General features: G+C 50.1%; 1 protein-coding gene and 1 long non-coding RNA gene across 11 annotated transcripts in view; one reads left to right on the top strand and one right to left on the bottom strand.

Moving 5' to 3' along the window:
- LOC144337143 (uncharacterized) lies at nucleotides 1–2,494 on the top strand. The gene is made up of 2 exons (XR_013409816.1): nucleotides 1–1,318; nucleotides 1,402–2,494. It is a non-coding gene; the product is annotated as an uncharacterized LOC144337143 (long non-coding RNA).
- A 1,492-nt stretch (nucleotides 2,495–3,986) lies between these two features.
- Nucleotides 3,987–13,227, bottom strand: part of ZNF274 (zinc finger protein 274) — a 32,554-nt gene continuing 23,313 nt past the window's right edge. For 8 of the 10 annotated variants that reach the window (XM_028839194.2, XM_077980157.1, XM_028839197.2 and 5 more), the window contains 4 exons: nucleotides 10,686–11,168; nucleotides 7,511–7,623; nucleotides 5,856–5,982; nucleotides 3,987–5,385 (listed from right to left, as the gene is read on the bottom strand). In XM_028839194.2, coding sequence (XP_028695027.2) covers nucleotides 4,403–5,385; nucleotides 5,856–5,982; nucleotides 7,511–7,623; nucleotides 10,686–11,168 — 1,706 coding nt within the window. In that variant the 3' untranslated portion in view covers nucleotides 3,987–4,402. The remainder of the gene's footprint in view (nucleotides 5,386–5,855; nucleotides 5,983–7,510; nucleotides 7,624–10,685; nucleotides 11,169–13,227) is intronic. The other 2 variants (XM_028839196.2, XM_077980160.1) reach the window with 1 other exon arrangement.

Below are 13,227 nucleotides of genomic sequence, written 5' to 3'. Positions count from 1 at the left end.
TTCATAAAGTGAAAGCAAGTTTATTAGGAAAGTAAAGGAATAAAGAATGGCTACTCCATAGACAGAGCAGCCCTGAGGACTGCTGGTTGCCCATTTTTATGGCTATTTCTTGATGATATGCTAAACAACGGGTGGATAATTCACGCCTCCCCTTTTGAGATCATATAGGGTAACTTCCTGACGTTGCCATGGCATTTGTAAACTGTCATGGCGCCGGTGGAAGGGTAGCAGTAAGGACGACCAGAGGTCACTCTCATCGCTATATTGGTTTTGGTGGGTTTTGCGGCTTCTTTATTGCAAGCTGCTTTATCAGCAAGGTTTGTATGACCTGTATCTTGTACTGACCTCCTATCTCATCCTGGGACTAAGAATGCCTTAACTTACTGGGAATGTAGCCCAACCGGTCTTAGCCTTAGTTTACCAAGCCCCTGTTCAAGATGGAATTGCTCTGGTTCAAACGCACCTGACACCACCCTCCAGGTGGAAGACGGGGTCCCCAGGGGGCAGGCGGGCCTCCACAGATCCGGGGCCATTCATCTTCGCAGGGCCGCAGCCAGCCGCGGGGCGCCCTGCTCCCAGGTGTAGCCAAAATGGCCCTGAGTCTGTTTCCACCAGGCTGGGGAGGGGCGCGAAGAGGCGCAAGCCGCTGATTGGGCCAGGCACAGGCACACGCAAGAAGCAGTTTGGGGGAGGCAAGAATCTGGTTGGGCAAGACAAGGAACTAACTGGGCAGGCGAGACGCTGATTGGATGAGGCAGGTTGCTTATTTAGCAAAGCATGACTCTTACTGGGCATCGTGTGTCGCCGGTAGGTCGTAGCGGTGCGATGATTAGGTAGGTCAGTTCGGGCGGGCCGCGCGCGTGGGCTTTAGGGACTTGTGGTTTCTGGCCTCCAGCGTGAACTGGTGCGATGATTAGGTAGGTCAGTTCGGGCGGGCCGAGCGCGTGGGCTTTGGGGACTTGTCGTTTCCGGCCTCCAGCGTGAAGCGGTGCGGTGATTGGGTAGGTCAGTTCGGGCGGGCAGAGCGCGCGGGCTTTGGGGACTTGTCGTTTCCCGCCTCCAGCGTGAAGCGGTGCGGTGATTGGGTAGGTCAGTTCGGGCGGGCAGAGCGCGCGGGCTTTGGGGACTTGTCGTTTCCGGCCTCCAGCATTAAGCGGTGCGGTGATTGGGTAGGTCAGTTCGGGCGGGCACAGCGCGCGGGCTTTGGGGACTTGTCGTTTCCGGCCTCCAGCGTGAAGCGGTGCGGTGATTGGGTAGGTCAGTTCGGGGGGGGGCCGAGCGCGCGGGCTTTGGGGACTTGTCGTTTCTGGCCTCCAGCGTGAAGCGGTGCGGTGATTGGGTAGGTCAGTTCGGAAGGGCCGAGCGCGCGGGCTTTGGGGACTTGTCGTTTCCGGCCTCTAGCGTGAAGCGGTGAGGTGATTTGGTAGGTCAGGTCGGGCAGGCCGCGCCCGCGGGCTTTGGGGACTTGTCGTTTCCGGCCTCCAGCGTGAAGCGGTGCGGTGATTGGGTAGGTCAGTTCGGGCGGGCCGCGCACGCGGGCTCTGGGGACTTGTCTTTCCGGCCTCCAGCGTGAAGCCGACTGTGGGCTCTGGAAAGTCGGCGGTTGTGTGCACTGGTGCTTGAAGCTTAGCGGGGCGACGCTTCGGGAGAGAGGCAGAACCAGCCTCCTAGAGCTGTGGGCTCGGCTGGGTCGCGACTCCGCCATTAACCCCCCCGCCAACAACCCCTCCGCCAACGTCCCCCTCGCTTGTCGTCCTCCCTCGGGCCCTGGTCAGCCTCCCCCGGGCCTGCAATCTTTGACGCACTTCGAGGCGGAGACCTGGCCTTGGAAAGCACCCGGGGAGCCACTCCGTAGCCTGTGCAACTAGGATGGACCCTCCTCGCTCAGACCCATGCTGGCCATGCTGAATAGCCCCGCACATTCTCACAGCAGTGACAGGGAATCGCGAGCTATGAGGGAAAGGCAAAATCATTTCGCACAGCATCAAATACCACAACCCCAAGTGTGGTTTTACACCCTAAGAAAGAAAGATCACACTATTGGAGGATAACTTTTGTGTGGTGCAAATGTCAGTGATTTTGTTTATGTTTTTGGATGCACTGTAGTCCACTGAGGCATTTTATTTGTAAGCATTACACCCCTAGAAAAAGAATCCCAGGATTTTCCCTCTTGTGTATTTTTGTCTTGATGCTTCGTGGTCCATGATGCCGGCTGAAGTCAGTACAATGAAACCAAATTGGCGGGATGAGAGCAGATTATTCTTCCGTTTTTCTAGAACTTTGAGTACATCAAATCTGGGGCTGATCATTCCACACTTGTTTAACCTGCCTGTGAGGTTCACAACAATTTCCCCAGTTCTGTGATCATCAGTGATGTCAGATTTACCAATGTAACCATGCTTCATCATCACAATTAGAAACCGGAGAATGTCTTTGGAGCACCGCCTAATAAGAATCTTTTTTTTTTTTTTTTTTGTTCTGACACGGAGTCTCGCTCTGTCGCCCAGGCTGGAGTGCAGTGGCGTGATCTCCGCTCACTGCAACTTCCGCCTCCCGGGTTCACGCCATTCTCCTGCCTCAGCCTCCCGAGTAACTGGGACTATAGGCGCCCGCCACCATGCCTGGCTAATTTTTTTTTATTTAGTAGAGACGGGGGTTCACTCTATTAGCCAGGATGGTCTTGATCACCTGACCTCGTGATCCGCCCTCCTCGGCCTCCCAAGGTGGTGGGATTACAGGCTTGAGCCACAGCGCCCGGGCCGTCATGTACCTTTCCACTGGTGTACTGGATATATGGAAGGTGGACCCTCCAGGCATTAATCCTCTTTCCGACAATCACAGACCCAGTGAGCAGCAGAGTGAGGATTTAAACCACATCTAATACTTGTGTCTAGTGTGTCAGCTCCCACACGTGCAGTCCCTCTCCCTGCCTTCCTCTTCCTGTCTTGCAAGTACAGGTGGGGATACACAGTATTTAAAGGTAAATGCTGGCATACTTGTAGACCTTCTTATCCAGAGTTGGCCACTACACTCTCCTGCCTTTCCTAACCTTGCTACTCTCCCTTCAAGAGATGGAGTTTAACCCCCTTCCCACTGAATCTGGCTGGCCTTAGTGACTGGCTTGTAAAGGATAGACTGTCCTAGGGTGACACCATGTGACCTAGGCTGGGTCAGAAAAAGCCATGCTGTTTCTGCCTAATTCTGTTGGAACCCTGGCTCTTCGGATGAGAGAACCCAACACAACTGAACTCAGCCTTAGAGCCACCTCAAGCCCAGGTGCCAGCCATGAGATGAACCTAAGTATTTTTGGTCCAGAGTTTAATGTTTTTAAATGTTACACAGAACTCAAGAGCAAAGGTGGAGCCTAGAACAAGGAATGGAGCAGGTCATATACTATGGGCTATGTGACCTAGAGAAAGAATGTGAACTGTGGGCAAATACATGCTCTAGTACTGCCAGTGTCTTTTTGCTTAAGTGATGGGCTCCTGGCCAGAGCAGTTGCCTTCCTTGTGATAGTCTCTCAGGAAAAATGGAAACACAAACCAAATGAAGCTAGGCATGGTGATGCATGCCTGTAGTCCCAGCTGCTTGAAAGGCTGAGCCAGGAGGATCCTTTGAGCCCAGGTGTTTGAGGCTACAGTAAGCTATGATTCTACCTCTGCACTCTAGCCTGGGTGACAGAGCGAGATTCTGTGTCAAAAAACCAAAAGAAACATGAATATTCCCGGGAAGCCCCACACTTGCCTGGGGTTTCCAGCCCTTTGGGTTTGTTTTCCTTACCTCCACCTAACCATGTCATGACAACCCCCTAAGGAATAGAAATATCTAGTCATCCCAACTCACATAGTATCTTGTGCCCAAGGTGCTGCAGCCTTGCACAGAATCTTCTAGAACTATCTGATAATCTCCCTCCTTGTGTTTTAATGTTCCTTAAATATTAATCATTACTACAGAGATATTTAAGTAGGAAGGAAATACACAGGTTCTACACAGAAATAGATCAATAGTTTATTTATCCACACTATCTTTTAATCCTTAATTCATATACATAAATACTGTGGTACTGTGGATATAATATCAGTGCAGATTATTAATTACCTGGCTTTTTAAAAGTTATTATATAACATTTCAGATTTTATTAATCTCACTTTTAATGACTAAATGAGTGAACAAACAATATCAAGTGAATGGGAAATCTTTTTTCCAACAAATGTTAATAACTCTTCACTCATTTTATTTATTCATTATGTGCTGGGCAGTCTCCTCAGTTGTCCTTTGGTTTTGGGAATGTCCTCACTCAATGCTTCCCTTTCACATTCAGTTCTGATTCACAAGCAGGCCTGTGCACGTTATATTGTAGGGTCAAGCTGAAAAGACAAAGTTTCTTCAACTGGATTGAGATCTATGAGGTAGGCTGTTTCTTCTTTCGCTTTGTCCTATTGTGGGTTCTCTGGTGCCCGATAAGGTGTGAGCTCTGGGTGAAGGCCTTTCCACATTTGTTGCATGCATATGGGCGCTCTCCGGTGTGAGTCCTCTGATGTCTGATGAGGTGGGAGCTCTGGCGGAAGGCTTTTCCACAGTCCTGACACTTGTAGGGCTTAGCTCCAGTGTGAGTCCTCAGGTGCTGGGAGATGGCTGAGCGATCATTGAAGGTCCTCCCACACTCATGACATTCAAATGGTCTCTCTCCAGAATGAACTCTCTGATGCTGTGTAAGGGAAGAGCTCTGAACAAATCCTTTCCCACAGGCTTGACACACATAGGGCCTCTCTCCTGTATGAATTTTCTTATGCACAGAAAAGTATCTTGGGTTCCGGAATATTTTACCACATTCACTGCATCGGCAAACTTGGCTCCCCTTGTGAATTCTTATAAATGTAATCTGTTTAGCACTCCGACTGAAGGTTTTCCTGCAACCATTGCCTTCCTTGGCCTTTTGCCTTTCATAGCTCTTCTGATGAATTTTTACACGTGAATTATGTTTCATGCTTTTAACTTGTGAGTCACATTTGCGCAATTGTTTTCTAGGAGGAATTTTCTGGAGCAAAACTTGGTTTGTGTTAAGAGCACCATTGTTTACCTGGGCCTCAACGCTGTCAATTTTCTGGAGCGAAACTTGGTTTGTGTCAAGAGTACCACTGTTTGCCTGGGACTCATGGTTGTCAAAGTGCTTCTTCTGAGGAAGGTCTTTTTCCTTAGCAGACTCCACCTGCTTCAACACTGTTTCTTGGACTTCCTGGACTCCACCCTGCAAGGTATCTTCTAATGTAGAGGACAAGGTACAATCCCTTGAGGATTCTTGCACTTTCAGGCTGGGGGCTGGTTCTTCCTGAGGAATGTCAGAATTTGGAGCTAACTCTTTATTTTCCAATGTAGTCTCCCACCCTGAAAAAATAAACAAAAGATGTGGATACAACAGGGAGATGTGCTGGGATGGGTCTGAGAGCATGAAATGCATAATTAAGTTCAAAAGTCAGGATTTTTTTTTCCAAGTAGAGTCATGCAACCTGGAGAGAGACTGAAAAGCAATGAAGCAGCAGGGAGGGGAGTACTGACCTTGGTGAACAAGGGACAGAAAGGGTAGGGAGTATCCTCTGAGCTCTTCGAGTTCCTGTTCTCTTATACTGCCTCAGGAGATAGACAGCAAATCACTCCTTCACTGGACCTAAGGCTGCTTCTGGCCAACCAATGCCCCCACCCCTGTAAGTCTACAGTTCTACTTAACAGACCCTGGACGGAGCAAGGGCCCCTTGAGGGAATGCCCAGTGTGGAGTCCAGAGAAGGTAAACACCCCTGACTTGGGGCTCCTGTGGCCTACCAGCCCTGAGGTGGGTGAAGAGGGGGCACAGCCTTACCCACAGAGACCAGGTGCCCAAAGGTCTCCAGCATCACATCGCGGTACTCAGTCCTCTGTGTCGGACCCAGAAGCCCCCACTCTTCCCGGCTGAAGTCCACAGCCACATCCTGGAAGGTAACTGGCTCCTGTAACATCACACGTGTGTCTATGCTCAGCAAGAGTGTCAGAGGGTTGTCAATGAGGGCAGAAGAAAGGCCAGCTGGGAGGTTCTGACAGACCTCACTGTGCTAGAGACTCTCTTGCTTTGGGGATTTGCTCAGAGACACCAACCCAGGGCCCACAAGAGTTCTACTGGGTCCAAACCAGGGTCTGGGTCTCAGGCTGGGAGGCAGAGCCCTTGCTTCATAAAGAGCTCCAAGTGCAACAAGCAAACAACTCCATCCTAACGGCTCTATCCAGCTTGCCCAGTGCTGAAATCTTCCCACTGCAGAGGGTTCTCCATCTATTAATACTGTCTTCCCACTTGGTGGAAATGACAACCAAGCCCCTGCCTTTGTCGACAGGGCTGACCTGGGGGAGGGCAGCCACCTTGGCACAGCCATGACTGGTCCTTTCTGGGGAATTGACCAGGACTTTAGGAAGAAGAGGTTCCCCCAACCCTGCTTTACCAGGATCTGAGGCATTTTGCTTACATGGGGCAGAATCTGCCTAAGAAGAAAGGGGAGTGGCCAGGCACAGTGGCTGACACCTGTAATCCCAGCACTTTGGGAGGCCGAGGCAGGTGAATCACTTGAGGTCAGGAGTTCGAGACCAGCCTGGCCAACATGGTGAAACCCCCTCTCTATTAAAAATACCAAAAATTAGCCAGGTGTAGTGGTGGCTGCCTGTAATCCCAGCTACTCAGGAGGTTGAGACAGGAGAATCACTTGAATCTGGGAGGCAGAGGTTGCAGTGAGCTGAGATCGCGCCGTTGCACTCCAAGCTGGGCAACAAGAGTGAAACTCCATCTCAAAAAAAAAAAAAAAAAGAAGGAGGAGGAGGAAGAAAAAGGAAGAAGAAGGGAGAAGAAGAAAGGGGAGAAAGCAGAGCCATGAAACAGGTTGGCCAGAGATTCTTCCCATCACCTGGGAGCACCTGGATGCAGCCTTCCTTGCCTGAAGCCTACTAGAGAAAACATGAGAGCCAATAAATTTACTTCTACGCTTGAGCCAGTATGAGCCACTTGCAGTGCAAACAGCTCTGACCAATGACACATACATACCACTACCCTAGTGGTCAGCACATCAGAACCAATCTTTTTCACCCACACCCCAGCTCTGGGTTATTCTGAAGCAAACCCCAGATACCAAAGATAAATACCTAAGTATGCATTTCTGAATGAGGGCTCTCTTGTTCTGACCTGCATACAGATGTGCCTGCCTGTGGTAGTTCCACCTCTCAAGTCTCTGTAAACACTTAGTTCCTTCCCTTTTGCCTCCTGCTTTCTCAACTCCTGAGTCACCATGCCTTGTCCCCAGTGACGCCATGGTGGCTGGAGGGCAGGGCTGCTCTTCATACTCAGATTGCTTCAGCACAGACCTAAGAGCTCACAATCTCAGAATGCCCCAGCCTGTGGGAGGTCTTAGGAAAGCCCAGGGCAGAGTGGATGCCTCAGGGGTGGGCCTGCCTCACAGGAGATGCTGTGACCAAAAAAGGGCGACACTCCCCGCTTACCTCAGAGAGCACTGTCACTGGGCAGATGGCTGCATCCTCCTGCTTCTCCTCCTGCTGGGCAGTGACCTCAAGGCAGCAGGTGGTGCCCTCGGCAGGTTGTCCTGCAGGAAGTACTGGGAGGAGACACCAACCAGAGGAGGTCAGCAGGTGTGGGGACCCTTGGGCAGGGCAAGGGTGGCCTCTTTGCAACCCATGGGGCCACCGCACACCTGCATCGTACTGTGACTCCATGACAGCCTCTGTTCCTATCCTCCCTTCTCACCAGCTCAGCTCCCCTCACAGCACGTGCCTGAGTGCCTGCACCTGGATGGGCCCAGGATGGCTCATCCTCCAAGGGTCACAGGGCACCAGTGTCCTCACTGCTGAGACCACTCCTTCCGTTTCCGAGGGCGGCTGAGGGCTCCAGCCCCTCCTGTGAGGCAGCTGACTGACACCTCCTCCTTAGAGTCAAAGCCCCTGTTTCCGGCCTCCAAGCCCTCCACCGCGCCTATTCAGGCACCTCTTCCTTCCTCCTTCTCTCCTCCCACCTCGTGGAAGGTGAGACTGTCCCCGGACCCACAACATGCAGCCATCTTGAAGTGAACGTCACCAAGGCTCCTCCACCTAAGGAAACAACAGCTCCACCCAGGCCGAGGACGCCTCTAACCACGGCTCCTTCATTCCAACCTTCCTCACATGACCCCACATGGTCCACAGGTTTCCACAATGCTAATCCACCCCCACCATCAAGGTGGGCAACAAGATGACTTAGGCTGGCCCACTGGGCCATCCCTTTCTCTTGGCCACAGTGATTAGATCTGGGATGAACACAGCCTATGGCCAGATGATTGGAGCCAACAAGGCTTTAGCTGGAACATTTGGGAAAGAGAAATCCCATGCAGGCAGACAGCCTGCCCATGAGTGAAGCCAGTGGAGAGCAGAAGAGGTAAGAATGAGACACAGAACAAGTCTGGAGGACACTACTGGAGCTCCTGGGTCCAGCCCTGCCTGATGCTCGAGCACCATGGAACTTTTTCAATAAATTCTCCTTCTCCCATGAGCCATTCTGTGCAAGGCTTTGCAGCAGTCACATCCAAGAGTCCCAGCTAACACACTGATCACATAATGTGAGATTCTCAGGGTTCTCTGGAAAGCCTCTTCCCACTGTCTTCTGTGGCACTAATTTATTTCATTCACCCCTGAGGTTAAACAAAGGGTGAATTCACTGACTTTCACCTCATTAACCCTACAACTGTCTCCTTGGCACCTAACTAACTAGTTTCCTACTGCTGCTATAGTGAATTGTCACAATGCCAGCGGCTCAGATTAATGCAAATGTATTACCTTATGGTTCTGGAGATAAGTCTGGTTTGTGCCTCACTGGGCTAAAATGAAGGTGTTAGCATGGCTGTGTTCCTTTTGGAGGCTCCAAGGGAGAATCCATTCCTTGCCTTTTCCAGCTTCTAGAGGCCGCCCCAAACACTTGGCTTATGGCTTCTTCCTCTATCAGCTGCTTCTATCATTACATCTCCTCTGACCCTCCAACCTCCCTCTCCTAAGGGCCCCTGTGGTTATGTTAGATCCACTCAAATAATCCAGTGCATCTCTCCCTCTCAAGATCCTTAAGTTAATTGTTTCTGCAAAGTTCCCTTTGTCATGTGAGGCAACTTATTCACAGGGTCCAGGAGGCAGGACATGGACACCTTTGGGGCAATTATTCTGCCAAGTACAGCACCCCAGACTTGGTGCATCTGACACAACTCATGCAAGTGCCTGCCCTGCTGCCTCGGATACCTGCATCTCCAGGATGCCCTGGCCTCTTAGAATCCCACCATCCCCCTGCAGGATACCTTCCCCTTCCCCGCAATCATAAACATCAACCAGTCAGTCATTTGCTCACATCAGAAACCTCTTCTGGGCACCTGTGAATGTGGAAAATGGAGGTGAGCAATGCAGAAGCACGCACACTCTGTGAAACTCAGCCTGATGAAGAAACCGAGTCTTGGAGTCTTACTTCCAAATACACACTCCACACGTGTACTCTCTCCCCAGTCGGCCATCACCATTGTTCCTATCCGAGACACCACCCATCAAAGGGCATGGCAATAGCTGCGGGTAGCCTGTGTGTCCAGCCTCACTCCCATCCTCTGTCCACCATCCACAACCCATGCAGCCTGGTGGATCTCTTTTTTTTTTTTTTTTTTTTTGTTGAGACGGAGTCTCGCTCTGTCGCCCAGGCTGGAGTGCAGTGGCGCGATCTCGGCTCACTGCAAGCTCCGCCTCCCGGGTTCACGCCATTCTCCTGCCTCAGCCTCCCGAGTAGCTGGGACTACAGGCGCCCACAACCGCGCCCGGCTAATTTTTTGTATTTTTAGTAGAGACGGGGTTTCACCGTGGTCTCGATCTCCTGACCTTGTGATCCGCCCGCCTCGGCCTCCCAAAGTGCTGGGATTACAGGCGTGAGCCACCGCGCCCGGCTAGCCTGGTGGATCTCTAAAGGTCAAATCCAGTGGTGCCACCAGTTTCTGGAACGCAGGGATCGAACCCTACTGTTTTAGAAGAACATTTTGCTTTGCTTTAGGACTAAAGTCCCCACTGGCTGTGCCAGCTCCACCCTCTGCTCGCTTCCATCACAGACATACCCGATTTTTCTGAGTTTTGCATTTACTGTGATCCCTTCCATCTTGGTCCTTACAGGCAGTGCTTCCCTCTACATGGCACATCTTTCCTACCCCCTTTCTTTACCCTGGCCAAGTTCCACTCCACACCAGGTGTCAGCTGCAGACCTTCATGAACCTTACCATCACCTCGAGCTCCTCGCAGCCCCAGCATTTTTCTATGCATTCTCATCTGTCAAATCCCTGTCTCTCCTGCTACTGCAGGCTCCGTGAGCTCAGTAGTCCCATCTATCTTATCAAGTGCTATAGGGTTTATGGTGCAGCAGGGATGCCAGAGGGATGAAAATGAAGCACTTCATCTGTGTGCATCCATCAGAAGCCCACGAAGGGCTAAAGAATGCAGGGGTTTCAGTGGCTCTGACTCAGGAACACGTGGGGAACGTGGATGTCCTCAGTCTGTATGGAGTGGGCACAATCCTTCCCACGACCTTCCCAGGAAGCCTGGAGTTCTTATCTCCCCTACAGGGTCCTCCGAGACACCCTCATTAAGCTGTCCCTCTACCCACCCTTCCACTTACCTTCCTCCTCAGATATCCAGGTCACACCCTCTACCAGGGCCACCACCTCTTGGCAGTTCTCTGGGTGCTGCGATTCCACCCATGTCCGTAGCTTCACAGGCAGTGCACCTAGGAACTGCTCTAGCACCAGCAGCTCCAGGATCTGCTCCTTGGAGCGTGCCTCAGGCTGCAGCCACTGGTGACACAGCTGTCGGAGCTGGTCCAGGGCCTCCCGGGGACCTGTCATGTCCTTATAACGGAACTGCCGGAACCTCTGGCGAGCGGCCTCAGGGTCACCTGGATGCTTGCCCTGCTGTTGGACCTCCTCACTGGGGGCATCTGGGCTCAGGCTTCCATCTTCAGCATATAGGGCCTGGATCTGGGCATTCCGGGGACCAGCCACCTCCTGGTTCAATGTGAGGACCTCAACAACCTCAATGTTCATCAGGGGACTCTCAGCAGGAAGAGGATCCAATTTAGGGTCCAGCTGGAGCTCAGAATACTCTGTAAGTCAAAAGCAGAGCAAGATAAATGAGAATAAGCACATGAAAAGATGCTCAACATCATTATTCACTAGGAAAATACAAGTCAAAACCACAGTGGAATATACTTCACACCCACTGGGATGGCTGTTACCAAAGATGATGGTAACAGGAGAGGATGTGGAAAAACTGGAATACTCATACACTGTTGGTGGGAATATAAAATGCTGTACCGCTCTGCGAAACAGGTTAGCAAATCCTCAGAAGTTAAACACATAGTTATCCATGACCCAGAGATTCCCCCCAAGTATATATAGCTAAGAAAATTGAAAGCATATGCCCCCAAAAACTTCTATAAGAATGTTCACTGAAGTGTTATCCATAATAGCCAAAAAGTACAAATAATCCATTGTCTATCAACTGAGGAATGTATAAACAAATTGTGATCTATTCATACAATGAAATATTGGCAATCAAAAGGAATGAAGTACTACTAATATATGCCACAACACAGGTGAACCTTGAAAACATCATGCTAAGTAAAATAAGCCAGACAAAAAAGGCAACATATAATATGAAATGTCCAGAATATACAAATCCAAAGACAGACAAGTAGATTAGTAATTGTTAGGAAATGGAGAAATTGAGAGGATTGGTGGGAGACTGCTAATGGGTATGGGGTTTCTTTCTTGGGTGAAGAAAATGTTCTGGAATTAGATAGCAGTGAAAACTGTACAACCTTGTGAATATATTTAAAAACACTGAACTGTACACTTTACAAGAATGAACTTTACAATGTGTGAATTATATCTCCATATAGCTGTTATAGGGAAAAGAACAAAAGGCAATGAGGGTTGAGAAGGGATCTGTGACACTGTACATGTATCCACAGTCACAGGAAAAATAACCTTCTCCAACCTCCACTGGGGACAAGAACGAGGATATCTGGGAAAGGTAGGGGCTCTGGGTCCTGGCACAGAGTCCACAAGAGCACACTGCTAAACTGAACTCCAGGACAGTCCTGAAATGCTGAGGAGGCAGCACAAAACAACAGGAAACAAGAAAGCCCACTAAAACTCCCCTCCAAAATGCTAATTCTAAATAATCTGGCCAGCAGAGTGGCTCACACCTATGATCCCTGCACTTTGGGAGGCCGAGGTAGGAGATTCGCTTCACGCCAGGAGCTTGAGACCAGCCTGGGTAACATAGTAAGACCCTGTCTCTAAAAAAGTTTAAATTAGTCGGGTGTGATGGCATACACCTGTGGTCTTAGCTACTTGGGAGCCCGAGGCAGGAGGGCTGCTTGGGCCCAAGAATTTGATTTTACAGTTATCTATGATTGCACCACTGCACTCCAGCCTTGGTTACCAAGCCTGACATTGTCCCTAACAAATGAAGCCTTAAAAACAAATATAAAAGCATAAATAACTACAGATTATGACTTACTTCTGATATTTGTAGTGTTTAGTGGCAACGACAAGAACAAACCTGCAATTTCACCCTTGCTGTTGTGAGTATAAATGGTTAGTACAATTTTACCAGGAAGTAGCTCAGCATGAACTAGCAAAGCCACAGCAAGGAACCACAAATACTTTCACTGGATGAATCTACTGGAGCTATTCGTAGATGAAGATAGGTATAGAGGCACCAAGGGAATGAATAAAAACACCACAGCCAAACCAAATATAGCTAACACAGCACTGACCCACAACCTCGCAACAAGCACAGGTCAGGACTTAGATGACTGCCAGTATACCCTTTTATTGCTCCCCGCCAAGCCAATAGGGTTCTCCACTCAGAACCCTCCCTTATAAATGCACGTCTTCTCACTCCCTACCTGCCTTTGACCCTCTCTACAGAACACAAGGGACCATGGCTGGCTCCCTACTATACCTGGCTCTGAGTCAACCTCTGCGTGTGCTCATCTGGACGGCCTAGGTCTTTATTTCCACAACATACAATTCCTGCCCCGCGCGGTGTGTGTTAGGACAAAGCTGGAAGAACAGGTAGTGTTGTAACACAGTTTAAGAAAATTGTTAAAAACTCCCTTGTAAGCAGTAAAACCTGCACTAGTTTTAGCG

Source organism: Macaca mulatta, chromosome 19 (assembly GCF_049350105.2).
Source record: "Macaca mulatta isolate MMU2019108-1 chromosome 19, T2T-MMU8v2.0, whole genome shotgun sequence".
Taxonomy (NCBI): domain Eukaryota; kingdom Metazoa; phylum Chordata; class Mammalia; order Primates; family Cercopithecidae; genus Macaca; species Macaca mulatta.
The sequence above is the reverse complement of the archived record's forward strand: the minus strand, read 5'-3'. Positions and strand labels throughout refer to the sequence as shown.